This window comes from Myxocyprinus asiaticus, chromosome 1 (genome assembly GCF_019703515.2).
Source record: "Myxocyprinus asiaticus isolate MX2 ecotype Aquarium Trade chromosome 1, UBuf_Myxa_2, whole genome shotgun sequence".
In the NCBI taxonomy this organism is placed as follows: domain Eukaryota; kingdom Metazoa; phylum Chordata; class Actinopteri; order Cypriniformes; family Catostomidae; genus Myxocyprinus; species Myxocyprinus asiaticus.
In genome coordinates, this window is record NC_059344.1 from 12,030,203 (window position 1) to 12,051,547 (window position 21,345).

Below are 21,345 nucleotides of genomic sequence, written 5' to 3' on the forward strand. Positions count from 1 at the left end.
TAACGTCTGTATAAAAATACTCACATATGATAATTCTCTAATGAAATGTGAATGGATAAATGGAAACAAATAAGTCCCGATGTGTGGGCGTCCTCATGAAAATCTGAATGTTACAGGAATGTGTTTTTTATCATGGTCTTTGTTGCTGCGTCCCACTATCAAATCAGTGTTTGTTCTTCTTGTTTCTTTTTCTTCCTCCTCTTTTTGTTCTGTTTTATGGCGGTTTGCAAAACAAGCTTAACTTGCCCTTACCGCCTCCATCTGAATGGTCGTTACATTGGGAGAAAAGCTCTGAGGCATTCAGCTCTGACCTGTTGAAATTCTATGGTTATAGCGCCCCTTAGCGGTTTAGAGCTGCTAATGACTCATTCACGTGGTGATCGCGGTGGTAGAAAGCCTATTCTGAATGGATACCCACTGTATATATATATATATATATAATGGTTTAACCCTCCTAAGCTGTTCAAAAATGGTCAACACCTTGGCTGTTTGCGGTCATTTTTGACCAGATACAATAAACAAACTTCCCTGAAGTAGTAACAATAAAATGATGCACTTCTTTTGGGAATTTAGGTTATTTAGATCTTATTTACATGTACATTTTTCAATTTCACAATAATTAGCATTTGCAAATAAGCAACTTCACAACAGTAAAACTCTACACTTCTATAAGTTTAAACATAAAGGAAAAAAATTTAAAATTTAAAATGTGTCATCTGGTGAGAAAAAGAAAAATAACATGACTTGAAAATCATGTTGTGACAATAATAGCAGTAGTGCAGCTGCAGTGTTCTATGCAGCCACCTCAGCAAGCCCTTCATCACTGGAGTCAAGCAATTTTTCCAGGGTCTTATGAACAGTATAGCGTTTTGCCATGGTGCTGCCACAGAATGATCTGTGAGCAATGCCTAAGAGGCCATATTTATAACTCAGAGCTGTTCCATCTGGCACCAACAATCATACATGCGATTATCTTATCAGCCGATCATGTTGCAGCAGTGCAGTGCATACAACCATGCAGATATGGGTCAGGAGCTTCAGTTAATGTTCACATCAGCCATCAGAATGGGGAAAAAATGTGATCTCAGAGATTTGGAGCGTGGCATGATTGTTGGTGCCAGATGAGCTGGTTTGAGTATTTCTGTAACTGCTGATCTCCTGGGATTTTCACACACAACAGTCTCTAGAATTTACTCAGAATGGTGCCAAAAAACTAACCACAAAAATTCCAGTGAGGGGCAGTTCTGTGGACGGAAATGCCTTGTTGATGAGAGAGGTCAACAGAGAATGGCCAGACTGGTTAGAACTGACAAAGTCTGCGGTAACTCAGATAACTGCTCTGTACAATTGAGGTGAGAAGAATAGCATCTCAGAGTGCTATTCTGAGATGCGGGTTGGTGCCGTTTTTGCAGCACGAGGGGCACCTATACAATATTAGGCAGATGGTTTTAATGTTCTGGCTGATCGGTGTATAGATTGTATTCAACACATAAAAAACATTGCTCTATGTTAGGGTCTTTCACTTTCATTTCCTATGGTCGGTAAATTTTGAATGCTAACAGCGAAGGTGTTGCATTATTTTTAATGACCACTTAGACTCATTGAATGAAGTCCATATTTATTTTATTTTTTTCAGGTTGCATATCTAAATAAAGTCTTAAGAAGTTTTGAACCACTGAGATTGAGGAAATCATTTTTATAAAAAAAAGAAAAAAGAAAAAAGATAAAATGAAATCGGTCAAAAATGACCGAACAGCCAAGTAGGGTTAATTACCAAAAGTGTATAGGGTCATTAAATGCCCGAGGTATGTGAGAGTGTCTGTGTGTTTTTTTTTTTTTGTTTTTTTTTGCACTTCCATAAATTATATTTTTTAGGATTATTTCCTGTCTATTTCAGTTTACTATCACAAGATATCTATTTCTTTGTTTAATACAAGATAAATGAGTACTATATTCAAACAAATAAATACTATATCACGTTGACTTTCTGTGCAACAATGAATTATCAACAATGGTGAATTATCAGTATTTCATATGCGTTCACATACATAATATACATGCAAGTTCATACTCAAGGTGGCACTGATGTTTCAGTGATTGACTTGATTTACATTTGACATTGCTATTTGACGAAGAAACAACATCGAAGGAAACTATAGCAAGTACAACACATGAACAGTATGATATGGCTATTGTCATTTGGGTGTACTACTGAAATTCTGTAAGTTGTGCATCAATTTTGACTCAACAAGTGCCTGAGAAAATACATATGTGTAATGTATGTGTAGCTTATGTGTTATGTGTAGCTCAGTATGTGTTTGTCAGCCAGTTGCATCTCATGAAATTTCATTGTAAAAAGAATGAATCCTGTTGAAGATTTGTCCTGAAAATTAAAACGACAAAATATATCAAAAGTAATTTTAATTGTCTAACTGTCTTTAAAGTATTTAGAAAATTTTCACTATCTGTTCATTTGTACAATAATTTTTGATAGATTTAAATGTCTCTAAAGAGCCTCAGTTGTAATGCAATTAACCATGTTACTATAGTAAAATTGTGTCCATATAGTAACTGTTTTATTTTGTGGTTTCTGTGATTTTACTACAAAATAACATGGTGATACTATGGTTACTGTAGTAAAACCATGGTTACTTTTTGTAAGGGAAGGTTAAGTTTAGGGGTAAGGGTTGGTCTAAGATGTCTGTGGGACTCTAAATAAACACAATATAAATGCTGCAGTGATGCCTTACACTGTATGTTTGTACTTACTAGGTGCAAATAGTATCTGCCACTATTTGCACCTTTATTATTATTATTATTATTATTATTATTATTATTATTATTATTAAAAAGTGTCTCCTTTGTTCTGCTGTTACTGTTTTTTAGTGTAAGAATGTGTCTTATGTAAACGCCTTATTAGAAATGCAAATCTCTGATCAGGATCAGGTGAACCCCAAACTTGCCTAATTGTACAGAGCTTCTTTAAGACCAAATAGTCGCTCAGGCAATCCACCGTCAAGTCAATTTTGAAAATATGTATTTTGGTCCATTTTATTCTGTCTAAAATGTCATATCATTTTAGTCTATGAAAATAACATCATAGCTGACGATAATGGGCAAATGACAAAAACAGGTGTCAAACTTTAACAGACCAAAACTGCATTTGAGTGATCCAATTAACACAATAAAAACAGATTGGGGCAATTCCCAACATACTAAGATCGGATCCAGGCCACCCATAATGGGGAAAAAAGGGGACAGCTTTCAGGGGCCCAGTCACTCGGGGGGTTTATTTTAAAACAGGGTTTAGATTAACACCCCAGTTAGTGCTGTGACATCCGGAGATCACCCGCGCATTGCTCTCCACAAACACTGGTGCTCCAACATATACCGGCATGCACACCATCCAGATTAACGTAATTTTTATTACTTCCTCTAAGAAAGTTGCTTCCTCTATGTTTGCCTATGTAAATGAGTGCCATTGCTCAAGATGTTTTTACCTGTGTATAAACACGCTTATATCACTCCTCTTTTGTTACCATTCATTACATCGGTAGACAGATCATGGCAGAGGAGCGATTGCATGCTGGCAGGTGGCATAATTTAAAGGCTTGAAACTGGCAGGCTATTGGTGTGCCTTGACCAAGATGCTCCTCTTTCTTCCTGCCGTTAGGATCATTTATCATCTCTTTCACAACTGCTAGCTGCTGATGGCTTTCAGAGGACTTTGTAAGTCAAAGTGGTGGCAGATCGGTGTGATGGCCACGCAATGTGTGCCGCGGCACCATGCCAATCTCGGGACTTGAGTCTGAATCCAGTGCTGAAGCGGTCTCATTTGCATCAACCCTAGTGGCGTGACCGGCGCCGAGGATGCCATATACCCCAGGAGCCTCTGAAAGTGTTTCAGTGGAACCGCTGTTCTCTGCTTGAACGACTTCAGGTCAGTTCAGTATCATCAAGGCCCGGTTCAGAACTCGCAGGTCCAAGATTGGCCGCAACCCACCGCCTTTCTTCAGTATGATGTAGTAAAACCCTTTCTTCATCTCGGCTGGAGGGACAGGCTCTATCGTGCCCTTGCACAGAAGGGTTACGTTCTCCGCATGCAAGGTGGCGGCATTCTCGCCCCTCACCAAAGTGAAGCGGACGCCGTTGAACCGGGGCGGGCGCCTGGCGAACTGATAGCCCAGTCGGATGGTCCTGGCCAACCACCATGATAGGTTGGAAAGTGCTAGCCATGCGTCCAAGCTCCGGGCAAGGGGCACTAAGGGGACGACCGCATTGAACGTACCTGTGGGTGGGGCCTCACGGCGGGAGGGAGCAGGGGATGCCACGTCGAGGAGCCTCGCTTCGTCTCGAACTCATGGCTGTGCTGAGGGGACCCTCGATGCACTTACCTTGCTCCATGTACCCAGCGTCGGGGGTCGGCGATGGAGGAGGAGGGACTTTTTGACCATCCTCGTAGTCTGTCACAACAACCTGGCCATGGGTGTGAGTGTGGTGCGACCGGATGTGCGAAGGCGGGGGGCCCGCGTTCACGGCGTCTAAGTCTCAGGTGCTCAGTGCCCAGTTGCCGTGATAACGGCGGTCGTAAACAATAGCTATGTGACCCAGGGAGTGAGGAAACTGCTCTTTTGAGAATGTGGGTACCGCAGCCCGTTTGGGGTGTGGTGAACATAAAAGAAAAGGAAACCAATGTTTTACCTCCTGGTCTGGATACCAGCTCCGGGTTTGCAGCAGACATCTCGCTCCCTGGGTCGTCTGTCTCAGGGGCGCTTAGGAGCTGGCCCGTGAGGCGGGGGCGTCAGCTTCCTGCGGGGGGCTCTACGCTGGGGCCGAGAACTAGGCTCGGGCTGAGGTGGAGCCGCCTGGGCTTTCGTGGCCACAGGGGGACACCCTCAGCAAGCAGACAGGATATGGCATCTTGAGCCACACTGGGGCAAGATGTATTGTATAGCCTCCATCTGCTTCCTCACCGCCGAGAATTGCTGGGCGAAGTCCTCGACGGTGTCGTCAGCTCATCGTGCACTTCTGGGAAGAAAGGGACTGGGGGGGGGCGTGGCTGTGAGCAGCGCCCCGAACCCAGGAACCAATCATCTAGCCGCGAGGGCTCAGGGGAGGATGGAAGGTTCCACTCCAACCTGACACACGCAGCGGCCCGGGCATGCATGGCGGTCATCTCGCCATCAGCCTCAGACTTGGCGGGCCAACCCGAAGGTGGCAGCCCAGTCGAGTCCTCGGCATCTGACGTCGCCAGTACGCTCTCCGATGCAGCGCTCCGGAGCTCCAAAAGGGACACTAAGCTGGCCCTGGGGTGAGCTGGTCTCCTCTCGGAATTCGGCGGGGGCAAACGAGAATGCTGGGGAATGGGAGGTCCGCGGGGATTTACCCGGTGGAGCCGCCCAAATCGCCTCCAGTGCCAGACGGGCCGGCCTCGTACCCAGAGGTAAAAGGCTTAGCACGGGGGGCGGCTAGAGTGGCTTTCCCCCGGAAGAAGGAAAGCCGCGACCGCAAGGTTGCCATGGTCATATTCTCGCAATGAGAACATGAACCATCCACGAACGCTGCCTCAGTGTGATCGCTGCCCAGACACGTGAGGCAGCCCCCGTGGTCGTCGGAAGCATTCAGGAATCACACAAAGATGAAAAGCATCTTTAAAAAGACGTTCAATGTCAATGTGTGTGCTCTAATACAGAAAATATACTCTTTAGCAGGAATATACACTCTTTTAGCGCTGTCGAAGCAACCAGGGGCGAAATCTGCACTCGGCGTGCAGAAGGAGAGAAAGCCGCTGGAAATGCGCTGTATATTCAACAGCATTCGCTTCTTAAGAGGTGAATGGAACAGCAGTAGTATTCAGCTCACTGATAGAACAACCGCTCGGCTCCGAAGAAAAAATCTGATTGAGTGGTTGCGAGCCAGCTGCTTTTATACCCGTATGTCCGGGGGAGTGGCATGCAAATTACACTCGCCAATTCTCATTGGCCTTTTCTCAAAGATCTGAGGTGTTCGGGGCTCTCAAGAGCGACCCCTAGTGTCACTACATTGACACAATGTCGAGTGAGTGACAGAAGGGGAACATAAGTTGGAAAAAAAATCTTGCCTTGTGACTTGACTCAGACTTATAGGCAATTGACTTTAGACATGGACTCTAAATTAAAAACATGTGAACAATAGAAATCTTTTTGTTTTCAAGTAGAAATGTTTTCTCTGAGTATTGCCACTCTGAGTGGATGACAAGAATGATGGGAGGCAACAAGAGAGCCACTCATGCATTCTCTCTTGGTTTTTCCTGTGAAAATGTGTGGTCATTTGATTTCTTTTTCTAGGAAATTCCTAGAAATAATAACTTTTTAAACATATGTATATAAATGAATTGCCCTGCAACAGGGCAAAGTGTTACCAAAAGATATTTAAGACTTGATGCAGATTTGTGACAAAAGGCTAAGACTTAAGACTTGACTTGGACTCTGCGTGAAAGACTTTTCTGAGAAGATAAATGTTTCGGAATACACACAAATTGTTGACACACTTTAATACATAGGTGAATTTCAATCAGTCTGTTTCAAAACATGGAGTTCCCTACTTACAGTAGTTCGAACGTGCCTGTATAATACAGCCCAAAAATGCTGGTTGGCAGCCCATGAGGTTTTGAAACATCTCTCATTTTGTCTCTTATTAGCAACAAAGTTCATCGCTCCTTAGAAAGGTGCCTACACACAACAGTTGATGCTGAGTCAGAGAAACCTGCATTCCATTGATTACAATGTTGATGGTATGGATGTAAAAAAAAAAAACTTTTTTAACTTTTGTTGCAACAAACTCTGATGTAGGCATCTGTTTACCAATGAGAATTTCAGACAAGCAGATCCGGTTGAGATTTTGGAAATCTAATTTGATGTATTCCCACTTGATTTCAAACTGACACAACCCTTTCCACTCCCTTAAAATCTTTTTACATTCATATTTCTCTAATGCTCCGCCAGAGCTTTACTGGTGTGTAAGAGCCCTAAAGGTTTCAGATTTGTCATTACCATCTGTGTCAAACCTCTGCTTGGCTATTGTATGTGTGTACTAGCTATATCACTGCAGTGCTGTCATAGAACTGGCCCATAATCAGGAATTGCCCTTAATTTGCTGAAACACGGCACCTTACCAAATTAAAACAGACAATCTTTCATTTCCCATCCATTTTTACTTGTTAATCTCTCTCTCTCTACTCTCTCTCTCTCTCTCTCTCTCTCTCTCTCTCTCTCTCTCTCTCTCTTTGTGTCTGAAGGGGAAGAGGAATAAGCCGGGGGTGGAGACAGCAGGAACCCCAGACTCGGTGTCTGTGTCTGGGAGAGGCAGAGGAGAAAATAAAGCCATCAAGTATGTGCCTCCTGCAGGGCTTAACTATTTCAGTTAATGTCTCGAGATAATGAGGAGAAAATATGAATCCTAGTGCTACTCAGCATTGTGCAGAAAAGTTTAAGGCTGTGTTTATAATGGAGTACGACCATACGGCATACTATGCAATATAAACTGTAAACTACCTGCTATTTTCAAAGGATGTGAAAAGCTCAAACAGTAGTACGCTACAATGTTGTCACATGACCTTTGCATGTTTCATTTAGAGAGCAGCCTTCAGTTATCATCTTGGAAACAATATTTGACAATCACACCATCTTTGTAATTTATTGAGGAGAGTAAGTTTGACAGCTATATAATAGTTGCAGGGTTCCCACATGGAAAACCTGGGAATTTGAAAATTATGTTTTCCAGTCATGGAAATTTCATGGAAATTAATAAAATCTCAAAAGTAAATTTGAGTGCGGAAATTTCTACATTGAATATACATTGTTTTAGTTTTTCCCTCTAAAATATTATTCGAGCTAGAGTAGATATTGCTCTTGTTTGGATTAAAATTTGCTTGCAATCCATAATTATGACAGAATTGTCAGTGAATTGTTCTTTTGAGTCCGTTCTTTTCAATTAATTAATCGAAATGATTGAGAAACGTTTTAGCATTTTTGTTAGCAAATCAGTAGCGATTTGTTAGCAAATCAGTCTGAATTATTTATTTATTTATTTTTAATCTGTATCCAGTAATTATAAACACCTGGAAAGGTCATGGAAAAGTCAAGGAAATTATTTGATTAAAAAAGGTGGGAACCATGTTAGCAGAGTTGGGAGGCTTACATTTAAAATGTAACCTGTAACAAATGCTGATTACTTAGTAAAATATATAAAATAATCGTTAACTTAATCCAATAACCACAATAATAAATTAATGTAATTAGATTACTCTTAATTACTTTTGGATTACCTCAAAGTTACATGTGAATAAAGTCAAGAGAAAAGCAATATGATATTGAAGACTTTTAATTATGCCATCTGGATGCAAACAAAACAGGTCTGAATAATATTATGAGTAATGTTCCTATTATTACAGTATATATACGAAGAAAAAAATAGAAAAACAGGAACACTGCCTCCTTAATAGGGAAGCAGAATAAGTAGAACAATTTAGAACAACTCTAACTATTTTTAAACAAATCAGGTAAGCCCTCTATTTGCTACAGAAAATGGCTTGTTTTCTCATCAAGCAAATACAATTTGAACTGCTGCACTGAATTACACTATGTCTTGGTTAAGATTAAAGGAATAGTTCACTCCAAAATAAAAATTCTCTTATCATTTACTTACCCTCATGCCATCCCAGATGTGTATTACTTTTTGTCTTCTGCAGAACACAAATGAAGATTTTTTAGAAGAAAATCAGACTACGTGGCAATGGTAGCATATGTCAACCGCCAAGGCGGTCTGCGCTCCCGTTGTATGTCACAACTCACCCGCCGTCTCCTCCTTTTGTGGTTGCGAGCCAGCTGCTTTTATACCCGTATGTCCGGGGGAGTGGCATGCAATTACCACTCGCCAATTTTCATTGGCCTTTTATCAAAGACCAGTGGTGTCTCGGGCTCCCAAAAGTGACCCCTAGTGTCACTACATGGACACAACGTCTCATTCCCTCCATCAGGGAACGGAGGTTACGCAAGTAACCAGGATGTTTCCATTGTTAGAAATGAAAAATTACAATCCTGCTAGTAATCCCAATATTTACAAAATGTTACTGTAATCTGAATATGTTTAAACATTTTTTTTGTTTTGTTTTGTTTTATTGTATCCTGATTACATAACGTAAACAAGTATTCTGTTACTGCCCAAGCCTGTGTGAAAGTAATCTGCCTCTTGCGATTCTCACACCATCTGTAGCATTTTTAATGGTCAATACTGTTCATTGGTTCATTCCGCAGCGACTCCAAAGACAAGCGAGTGTTTTTGTAATACCAAACCATTCTTTTTGCAGTATGCAGTGAAGAGACTGTGCACAGCATGCAGATTTTCTTTACGCATGAAATACCCGGATGTCCTACTACATTTGCCAAAATACGCTGTATATATCAGCAAAACACATGGCAAGGAATACTGCGTCCCACAATGCAATGCACACAACTTTCTTTTCAATTTCCAAAGTGACGAAAGGACCAGAAGTAATCTTTAACTTCTCTTATTTTTATAAAAAAAATCTATTAAAAATGGTGACATGATAACTGGATGCCATTCACTTAGTTAAACATTCACTATCCACAATATTCTCAGCGAGTGGGCGGAATTTCTGGTTGGCTAGCGGAAGTGCGATTGGTTGGCGTTTTGTGTGTAGCCAGTCACTGCTTGCTTGCGTGTCATGCGGTTAGATACTTGCTTTTTAAATGTTTTTAAATTTCCCGGACAATGCGTGCAGTTAATGGTTATTCTAATAATCAAGCAAAACTAAAGTTTTGTCTAAAACAGCAATGTTATGGTCAGAAACCATTCGCAGAGCACAGCGCTCCAGTCCCAGATGCTGCTTCTTCCATCGGCTGCCTAAAGACGGATTGACTTAGGAACATCTGTTTGAAAGCTTGGAATAATTTGTTTGTGTGCTCTTTTCACTTTATTGACAAGAAGAAGTCAACAGCGGGGAGTTTTTATATTATCCACTGTTACGGTCTGGCTACGACAGATGTCCAGAAACGAAGCGCAGTGAATTATTGTGCTAACAGGTGTGTGTACATGTGCTGAAAATTCATTAGACATTTTGAGAGTTTGTTCATTTCTATTTAGCATAATTTTTGTGAACGCTTCACATGTTTTGAAACATTATTACTGAGTATAGGCATTATTACTGAGCGCATGGGGCAGTGGTGGCTCAACAGTTAAGGCTTTGGGTTACTGATCAGAAGGTCAGGGGTTCAAGCCCCAGTACTGCCAAGATGCCACTGTTGGGCCCTTGAGCAAGGCCCTTGACCCTATCTGCTCCAGAGGTGCTGTATCATTGGCTGACCCTGCACTCTGATCTGACTTATATATGAAAAAAAAAATTTCACTGTATATGTGTGATAAATATAATTAAATTATAAAAAGGAATGATGTTTTTTCTGAACTGTCTGTGTGTAGTGACATTTGTTTTCAACTGTTTTCATGCTGTGATGCTAAATGTGAAATTTTACAGTAGAAGACCATAATTATTAGATGAGACATGTACAGTAGTGAGATGTTTTATCAGAATCAAATTAATTGTATTCTGATTTTCCTCTTTCCTGCATTTTTCCTGCTTGCAATTCACTTTCTTTTGAGTGCCCTTGCAGAATGTGCATGTCTACCCTTAAGGGGAAAAGGTGATTTGGAAAACAGTGTGGACATTAATTCAGTATCAATTCAGTTTATTTAATTTAATAATACATAATGTTTTATAGTTGCTTTACAGAGAGCATTGAACTTTTGTGTACAATGTTTATAATATATGTCCAAATAAAGATGTTTATTTGTATTGCATGTAGTTCTTTTTGTACAGTTCATTGTATGGCTGCTAATGCATCATTATTTCCTACACAAGAACAATAAATTCAATCTATCAATAGGATCAGTTGTTCAGTCAACACTAAAACATTTCATGTAGGTTATAACATTTAGATACAGATATTATGTACGTAAACTAACAATTATAAAGCTAGATTGAGCTTACTACACAGACATCTCCCACAAAATAATTGTATTTTAATCGAAAAACGGCAGCATGACAGTGTCATTGCCTGAGTCCTGCAATACTATATCTTCAGTAACTACATAATCTCGGTACAACAAACTCTTCAGGTTCAGACTAGACTCAATATATGCTTTAAAATAAACATAATTATCTACAGTTCTCAAAACATGTCCAACTTTACAGTTGTGAAGGCGCTAATAGGCTACATAGCTTTTCAGGTTAGTCTGCACAGGTTCTTCCATCGATGGATAAAGACTCAACAAAATAGCTAAAATGCTTCTATTTGCGATATTTGGCCATCACCCTCAAACCCATAATCATTAACAGATAGGTGGGGAAGAACAATATCACCTCACTATAATTCTGTGATCAGTTGTTCTCAAGTCTCTGTCATTTTTAATGCTGCATTAGTACATAACATAACGACTGTTTACGCTTAACATGAAGTTCCGCCCGCAAAGCGTCATGGGAATATTGTGGATAGAGATCATAAGATATTATGACAAAAACATAACAAACTACCACCTATTTACTAAGCAGTGATGTGAACTATACACCTACAAATAAAAATTGCAGTAACTCAGATTTAATATTTAACATATTACATTTTAAATTCTTGTAATCAGATTACAGTTACTGACTTTCAATTAAGGTAATTACTTTTAAGTACATTACTTGGGTTATGCATATTTCTAAAATAAGATTATTTATGTATAAAATATTGTATATAAAATATATAAAAATATGAATTATGTTCATATGTACATCTGTTTGCGTTTCTATGACAGCTGAAGGGTGTGCGACAGTGGACGAGGAGGAAATAAAAACATTATATTGAACTCGTTGATTACTTGTTTGCTGAAGTAATCAGTAAAGTAAGTGATTACAAATTTAGAAAGTCATTTGTAATGGATTACTTTATTGAGTAATTTACCAAACAATGATGTGCACATTACCGACACTGAGCATGTGAGACTGTTGGAAAAAAAGGGTGCATTTTCAATTAAGAAAATCCATGCTGCCAAAATTTACTTTTTTTTTTTTTTTTTTTTTGTCATTATTCATATTTGTGAGTAATTTAATCAAAGTAAGTTAACTGTTATTTTCTTGCTCAGTTATGATATATATAAAAAAATTTATTCTGAAATATTTGGGGAGTATGTTTGGAAAAGCGATTGTAAAATATCCTGAAACACGTCCCTGGTGATGATCGTTTGTTTCTAAATTTTCTACATTCATAGATACTGTAGCTATTTGTTAATTCTATGACCCTGCTTGATTTCACTGTACACAAGAGATTTCCAGTCAACTTTAATTATTTGTTTAGTAAATGTTCCCATTGAATGCAAATATGTCATGCACATGCAACATTCTTCCATTATCATCTGTTTGTATATACTGTAGGTATCAATATACTAGTATTGATACTGAGGTATCAGAGCTGTATCGTACTGAAACCAAACTTTTGGCATCAAACAAACCCCCACACTAATATTTTAGTCTGAACACAGCCAGTGTTTATTGACAAGGGCTAATCTGAGCAAACCACAGGAATAACCTCTGACCACTTTAAAAGTAATGACTGCGAGTGAAACGACGGCTTCCACACACTTGACGATGCTGATCAGGTCAGCAGTCTGAAAAAGAACATTTCTAGCACTGGTCCACTTGGAGCACTCGCTCTGATAGCAACTGCAGACAGAATATTAATCAGCCATTGCTCTAATTAGACAAAAATGCAGCTCACACCAGATGGATACTGTTTTCATATCAGTATGAGAGGCCAGACAGCTAATCACCTGTGACCACACAAGGGCACGGTTCCACTGCTGATTCGGTAGTGTTCTTCAGACAGCGAATGAAGCACTAGAGTTTCCAACCTGGTCTCATAGCGAAAACGTAACTCTTTATACATTTTGCAAAACTTGTTATATGTGTCTCCAGGTACAATTCCCTGCAGTTTCCAGGTGAAATGAACACAAGAGGTGCTACAACAACTGTGTGGTTTATTCATTTTCACTCAAATCATGACTTTAAGGGCTGATTATGACTTTATAAATACTTATTTTTCTCTCTATTACTCAGACCCTGCAATTTTACTCTAACGCATCTTTTGAAAAACAATACATTTTAATGCTTGTATTACAGACCCACCTACATATGTACACTTATTCCAAAACAATTAGCTTGTGCAGTAGCTCATCTGATAGAGTGTTGGACTTAGTGTCGGAGGACTGCAGTTCAAGTCCAGCCATGAACTCAAGCTGATATGTGACATTACAGAGTATTAGAAATGGCACAAAATGATGTGGATGGTTCAGAAAATTTAAGACTAATAACAATTTGACGAGTTGAAATATCAAGGCAATGTTAAACAGGTGAGACAATTGTGTCATAGTACTGTATACTGTATAAGGAGCCTCAAAAAACAGCCTAGTCCTTCTAGAACAAGGATTGTTCAAGACTTGTCAATTTGCCAACAGATGCTTCAGCAAATAATCCAGCACTTTGAGATCAATGTTCCCCAAAGACAAATTGGAAGGGTTTTGGGCATTTCACCCTCTAAAGTGCACAATATAGTTAAAAGATTCAAGGAATCTGGTCAAATCTCGTTGCGTAATGGGCAAGACGAAAAACACTTCTGAATGCGCGTGATCTCTGATCCCTCAGACATCACTGTCTTAAAAACCATCATTCACCTGTAATGGATATCATGAACATGGGCTTGGGATAACTTTAGTAAACCTTTGTTAGTCAACACAATTCACCGCTGCATCCACAGATGCAAGTTAAGACTTTACTATGCAAAGCAGAAGCCCTACATCAACACTGTCCAGAAGCACTGCCAACTTCTCTGGTCTCCGTCTCATCTTAGATGGAAAGTAAAACAGTGGAACTGGGTTTTTTGGACCGAAGAGTTCACATTTCAATTTTTTTTTTTTTTTTAAAACACAGCCATCGTGTTATCCGGGCCAAAGAGGAAAAGGACCATCCAAGCTGTTATTAGCATCAGGTCCAAAAGCCAGTGTCTGTATGGGCCAGGGGTGTCTGTATGGGCCAGGCGCTAACAAAAGTCGTGATTGTAAATGAGATGGCTGATGAGATGGAGTTCAGGGCGCCCACTTGTCTGTGTGGGTGCCTCGTGCCACCACTGGCAAGATGCTGCCACCGGGGGATGCCTAAATCCACCACTGAACCCCCAACACCAATATGAAGCGTCCAAATGCATTATCTAATACACAGCAAGTCATAAAAATAGAAAAACAATAAATAAATAACACAAAAACAATGATCCATTTACTTATCTTTGTCGAACACACAGAGTAAACATTCCTAGTGCAGGGTAAAAAAAGGCTGTAAATCCCTAGGCTAATAATGGAGTCAATGCATGCTTTTTCCTGCAACTATACTGTATGTGTGCATTAATTTTTTTAAAGTATTTTGTTTTTGCAGCAGGGGCCCCCAGTTATTTTCATGTTTTGTACCACTGTGCTGCGTCTAGCTGTTTTTGAATGCACAAACACATCCTGTGTGAATGGTCCTTTATTACACATTTTTTCAAACTGATCAAACTGGTTTTCACTAGGGATATCCAGGGATGTCTTATTCTGCACTCAGGTACTTGTACTCCGATTCCAATGATACCAAACACCGATACTGTCTGACATACAAATGTCACTGCGTAAATATTTAGCGCACAAATTAAAATCACATTATGTCCTTGTGGTGAGCCAGCCGAACGTCGTCTGGGCAGAGTGAGGCCTGTAAGATAAGTGGCAAATGACTTCCACCTGTGCACCACACCGCGTTCCAGCGAGGGGAAGTGGGAGTATTTAAGGAGAAAAGACAGTGGCAGACGGGAGAGAGATATACGAATCTTGTCCGCGTGTCTGAGTGTTTTTATGATTTGACACAGCTGGCTGAAAAGCAGTGCGTGTTTTTGTTTCTTTGTACACTGAAAAGTGTCAATAAATGTCTATGTGTTTGTCATGCTGGTCCCAGCTTCCTCCTTACCTTCTTAAGTGTTACAGTCCTATTGTGATAATTAAACCATAAAGGCTGTGATTTAATAAAATATACAGTCTGCATGTGCTGCATGCTTCGAAGTGACTGTGTGAAACCGGCTCATACACTGAAAACACATCATCATGATTATCACATGTACTTGTGTGTAGTAGATGCAAAGAGCAGGGTGGACATTCACTCTACAGTGCGCAGCACATACAGACTACATATATATTTAATTAGATTGCAACCTTTTGCGGTTTAACAATCACACTGGGTCATGTCGCGACCTGCTTTTTTTCAGAGGTGTGAAGCTGTCCTAAAATACATACAAACTGAAAGGGCTTCACTCAGTTTTCCATTAAAATAAAAGCTCCATACAACAGAAATTTATCACTAATGTATAGTTATGTAATATTCACTGTAATAATTCTATCTATCTGTCTGTCTGTCTGTCTGTCTCTTTGTCATTTTCTTTTCTTTTCTTTTCATCTATCTATCTATCTATCTATATTTCTGTCTGTCTGTCTGTCTGTCTGTCACTTATCAATAGCCTAGCAACATCCTAGAAGCCACTTAAAACATTGTAGTAACTGTCTAGCAATTACTCAGTACACCGTAGCAACCACCTAGAAACTTCTTGGCAACCATGCAGAACACAATAGCAACTGTTTAATAGCATTTTATCAACAAGCCAGAACACCTTAGCAACTACTTGGCATCTTCCACTAACAAAATCTTAACAACCACTACGGGTGGGCAATATGTGCACCTCATTCTATTCATGTCACATGTATGTGGTACACATTCTGTCGGAGAAATGGAAGAGGAAGGCGGAGCAGCTTAACGTGAGACTGAGCAAATTCAATGGGATTGTTCTCGCGATCTAAATATGCTTCTCAATTCTCATCTCACACACCCATCTGTGTTCACGTGATTGTCGCGTGCATGGTCTCTGAAGCATGAAAGTGTGCACGAGTCCAGCTGGCTAACAGATTTTGCTCCACAGACAGGGGAATGCAGAGCGTGTCATCACTGGCGCTACTCAGTCCGGTTTCTCTCTGTCACAGCAAAAACTTCAAAATTTGCATGACCCATTTGAATTCTACTGAGTTTTGAATTTTTTACCTTAAAGTGCTATGGAGGAAATCATACATTTCAAACCGCGTGGGAGCCTGACATTCTAACCAACACTGATGAAGAAAACAGCTAAAACAATGTGTCGTGCCAACAATTACGTGTCATCTGTCCTGCAGATTTTTTAAACTACACATCATCACTCTTAATAAAATTCAGTTCGAATGGTGTTACATATTAGAAAACAATCCGGCTTTGCTTTCAGATATTCAAATATTGTCTACAGAGATTACCTAAATCATTAAGATTGGTTTTTTTTTTTTTTTTTTTTTCAGGAAATAATCCTTTAGTATTTATGGATTATTTCTACTGTTGCATTGCTTTCAGAAGATGTTGAGTTTCTTGAGGAAAGTTTTATAATAATTATACTAGTCAACAACATCTACATTTACAACAACATTTAGAATTGTGGTAAGGTTGATTACCACCAATTGATTTTTTTATTTTTATTTTTTTACTCTATGTTTCAAATAAAGAGAAAATTTTACAAGAGGAAGTAGTTTTCATTTATAAAGTATTTAATTCAATTACTGGATTTTTCAAAAAGGCATTACAATATGGTTATTTAATATATAAACAAATCTGTACTGATTTAAAAAAAAAATGCAATTAGATAAAAAAAAAAAAAATAGTGATATTGTGATATAAGATTTTGGTCATATCGCCCACCCCTAAACCACATAGCAAGGCATAAATAACTGTTTTCAAACCACACAAGGCTTATATAACCTTTCAACTTCAAAGCTGTCTTCAAACTGCCCAATTATTGAAACTACTTAAGGCCATAACCTTCAGACTTCGGACTGGCTGTCAGACTTTTCATTTTTAAAATATTCAGTTCACTTTCAAGCATTAATAACTATGTTGTGACGTGTTACTTTTACTGTGATACAAAATTACTCATACTATGATATAAGATTTTGGTCATACTGCCCACCCCCTACTTAGAAGTCTTGCTACTAATATGATGTTTACTTAACTTTGTTTAGACATCTTCTTTACATGTTGTTTTTATAGAGATTAGAGGTTTGAAACTACAATAGGTTATGAGTCAGAAAGCAAGTGTACTGACAGCATAGAATAAATATGGCTTTAAAGGGGTTTGTGCATGATATTCAAATCAAAACATTTTTATCTCACCCTTAGTACTATTTCTAGATAGATCTGCTTTTCCACTCTCCTCTTAGAAATGTTTTACTTTATTTACTTTCTTACTTTATGCTACACAATATTCTTGAACACATGATTGTTATTTAGACCAAGAAACCTTTACTAAACCTTTGGCTAGATTGTTCTACTCTGCCAGTAAAGCTGGGTGGTATAACCAACATCTTATATACATCTTATATTGTATATTTATATAATTTTATATCACAGTAACAGCATATCATGATATAGTACAGTTAAAATAAAGTCCAAAAATGTTTTACACTGCATATTATGTAATGATGTGATAATGCAAATTTCTTGAAAATAAATTGAATTAAATACTGTACTTTACTAATGAAAGGTACTTCATCTCATTTTATTATTTTATTTCTCTCTCTCTCTCTCTCTCTCTCTCTCTCTCTCTCTCTCTCTCTCTCTCTTGGAACTTGCACACCAAACAAAAGATCACATTATTCAAATACATTATATTTCTGGCATCAGTGCAGAACAGCGTCACATTTTATTTGTAACTCTTGAGTTTAAAACAAAAGATTCAAAACAGAAATACATTATACAGAAAATATAATTGTCTGAGCTACAGTACATTTGAAGCTGTTGTAAAATAGCCACTTTACGAACATGTGCGACCATACATTAATTGCATTCTATAGGCACCAAATTCCGATGTTGCTTGGCAAAGCAGTCTACACTGTAACACATGTCTTTTAATAGTTTGAAGATTAGGATATAGATCTGGCCGCAGATATGCCATGGTGTAAATGATTTAGCAGAATCTTAACCTGCTAAACCAGCTGAGCACCAGCTTGGCCTGGTTGGGAGAACAGCTTAAACCAGCAAGGACCCGTATCAATGCAACTCCAGCAGACCAGCCCAAGCCTCCCACCCACACCTGTGGCAGCGGGTTCCCTCACTTCTTCAACAACTTGTAGTCCAGGAAGTCAGCGACTGGAAGTTGTTGTGCCACAGTCTGGGCTTCCCCGGTCAGCAGCGGCAGAAGATGTACTGCCCATTGCTCCTGTGGCCATCTCAGGGCTTTGGCCGTGTGCTCAAAGAGCTCGAGGTAGTCCTCCGGATCATCTTGAGGGCCCATCTTTGTGAACAACAAGTGAGGGCTCGCTGCTGCCGGGGAAAAGGCAGCGGCCGCTCCCTCTTGGGGTACGAGGCTCCGCAGCACCCACCGGTAATCCTCCTGGGCCCGAAGGAGAACCTCGAAATGCTGCTGCTGCTCTGTGCGTAGGTCTAGGAGGGCCTGGTGTTGGGCCTGGTGGATGCTGGCCAAGGACCTGAAGACACTCTCCAGCGGCGACGACTCCATGACAGCATATCTTCTTCCTCGTTTTCCCGGCTTTTGGCACCAGTGTAATAAGTTCAAAGGAATGAGGAAGCGGGAGACGGTGATTCCAGCTCAGGAATGTCACTTTTATTGACAAAATAATACGTTCACTTCAATGAGCAATGATATAGCTTCATATAACTTAAATCTTCAAAAACTGCATCGGCCAAAACATACAAACAGCTTGACAGTTGAGCTCTCTCACACTCTGAGGACTGGCACTTTTATTTCCCCCATCTCTCACTGTGAACACAGAAACAAGCAATTACCAGAAATTCATCTCAGGTGAGAACCCTTACCGCTTACTCTCTTTCCATACGAACACTCGACCATGCCCTCGCCTCCACACATCTGAATAAAAGAAATTATGGATTTAATCCTGTTCCAACAGAGAGGAAGCTGGAGTCAAACCCTCGTCTAGATTATACAATTTATCAAATGTATGTGGAGAGGAGTTGGTCCCTCCAAAGATGCACCTCTAGCCAAAGCCTGTGAGGATGCCATGCTCCTCATAGAATGGGCTCGAATACCTGAAGGTGAAGGTAAACCATGCACTTCATAAGCACTCGAAATTGCATCAATAATCCAATAAAATAGTCTTTGCTTGGACACCGAAACACCTCTGTTGCTGCCACCAAAGCACACAAACAACTGCTCTGACTTATGCCATTGGCTAGTATGGTCAACATAAACTCGTAGCACCCAAACTGGGCAAAGCATATGAAACCTTTCATGCTCCTCCGACTCAAATGGGGGAGGAGAAGAACTGTAAATTAATGGTCTGCGAGCAAAATGCCGTAGAAATAACCTTGGGCAACAAGCCCAAACGATGTCTTAACACAACCTTTGAACACCCTGGAGCAAAATCCATCCACAAGGGATTGATCGACAGGGCATGCAAATCACTGACTCTCTTAAACGATGCCAATGATACTAGCAGCGCCGTTTTAAGAGTCAAAAACTTACCAATAACTGTTGTCAAGGGCTCGAACGGGGAACCCGAGAGTGCCTCTAAACATAACAGATAAATCCCATAAAGGGATGCGGATGGGACCTAAGCCTGCGTACCCCGCACATAAAACGAAAGACGAGAATGTCTACCAATAGAGACTCCATTGATAAGCGCATGTTCAGCTGCTATAGAGACAACACAGATTTTAAGCATTGCCAGGGTAACCCCCGGCCCCGAAACGCTTCTGCAAAAATTCCAGTACTGTACCGACAGGGCAGTGAACTGGATTTTCACTTTGCACTGTACACCAAAAAGCTAAAATACACCACTTAAACATAAATAGCCTCCTTGTTGATGGAGCTCTAGCATTTAGAATGGTATCAACCACAGCAGGGGATAAACCATCACTCAAAAGAGAGCCCCGTTGAGGGGCCACACCCACAACTTCCATAAAAGCGCATCGATGCCCAGCGGTGCCAGGGGCGAGAGAGAAAGCCAATTCTCTCATTCAGTGTTATTTAAAGGCGACGGCTCATGACGCACATGGTCTCACACATGCGTTGTTCATCAGAAAATGGCCACCGAGTTAGGCCTCAGAGCATGTCCGACAAGACTCACGCTTCGGGGTAGGGCGACAAACACGAGGAGGATTCCAGTGTACGCTCGCACTCCTATCTTCTCAGGCACAAAGCCAAAATACCGAACGGCTCCAGCACACGGAGCTCCGAATCGGGAGGATGTAGAAATGGAACAAGTGGGGATAACGCCTCGTGGTGAGAAATTGCGAGCCTCAACGAAGCACCGCTGTCCTCATCGGCCCCTTGTAATGTTTGGAAAAACCACACTGAAATTTCTCTAAAATTTATGCTGTGTCAACGATGTCCTTGCATGATTGCCACTCAAATGGGAGAAAAATAATCCTCACTTTGACATGAGTCGCTAGAAACAAATATAGGCTTTGACAGTTTGTGCACTGAAGAAGAGAAAATCTGAATTGAAGGCGCAAAAGCAAGCACCTTTATGGAGCCTGTGATGTAGCTCCCTGGGGGCATCGCTTAAGCGCCATCAGCCAATAAATTGGCTTGATTGTAAAAGGGCTTCAGACCACATGACACTCGGACGGTGTCCCCATAGCGTTCATACGCAGCTCGAGTTCCACAAAAGGGAACTATGGGCTTGTTTAAGCTTTTTTTTTTTCAGCTTGGACATTTCTACAATTGCACAGTGTATACCATCACTGCCCAGCCCTATTTGCCGGTTACTTTTAGATATTACTTTTTTCTCTATCTTACTCGTACTGTCTGTCTATCTGAAATCTCTGTTTCTATTCACTCTCTCCTTTTTTGTTGTTTTTTTTTCCCTATCTTGTGTCTTCATGAGGCTGCATTATGATGTTCTGACCTGTCTCTTTTTTTCTCTCTCTCTCTGGTCTTAGTGATCTAGACAGGGACTTTTGGAACAACAACGACAGCAGCAATGTGCAGCAGCGATGGAGCTCCTACCCACCCAAGGAGTTCCTCTTAAACATGTCCCCCTACGCCCCCTATGGAGACCCTCGCCTCACGCCCAAGTAAGTCTCGGTTACGGCTGGTAAGGGACCCCTTCACTCTGCGCAGGGCTGTACTGAAAGGGGAAGGCCATCCTCTTTCCTGAGCTAAGTCAGCATTCATTCCTGTCTCTTCC

At 40.4% G+C, this 21,345-nt stretch overlaps 1 protein-coding gene across 1 annotated transcript in view; it reads left to right on the top strand.

The window, feature by feature from the left end:
* The window catches only part of LOC127445583 (synaptotagmin-7-like), a 213,897-nt gene that overhangs the window by 92,373 nt on the left and 100,179 nt on the right, over window positions 1-21,345 (top strand). Inside the window, exons 3-4 of the mRNA XM_051705738.1 lie at window positions 7,277-7,368; window positions 21,098-21,232. Of these exons, the coding sequence (XP_051561698.1) occupies window positions 7,277-7,368; window positions 21,098-21,232 (227 nt within the window). The remainder of the gene's footprint in view (window positions 1-7,276; window positions 7,369-21,097; window positions 21,233-21,345) is intronic.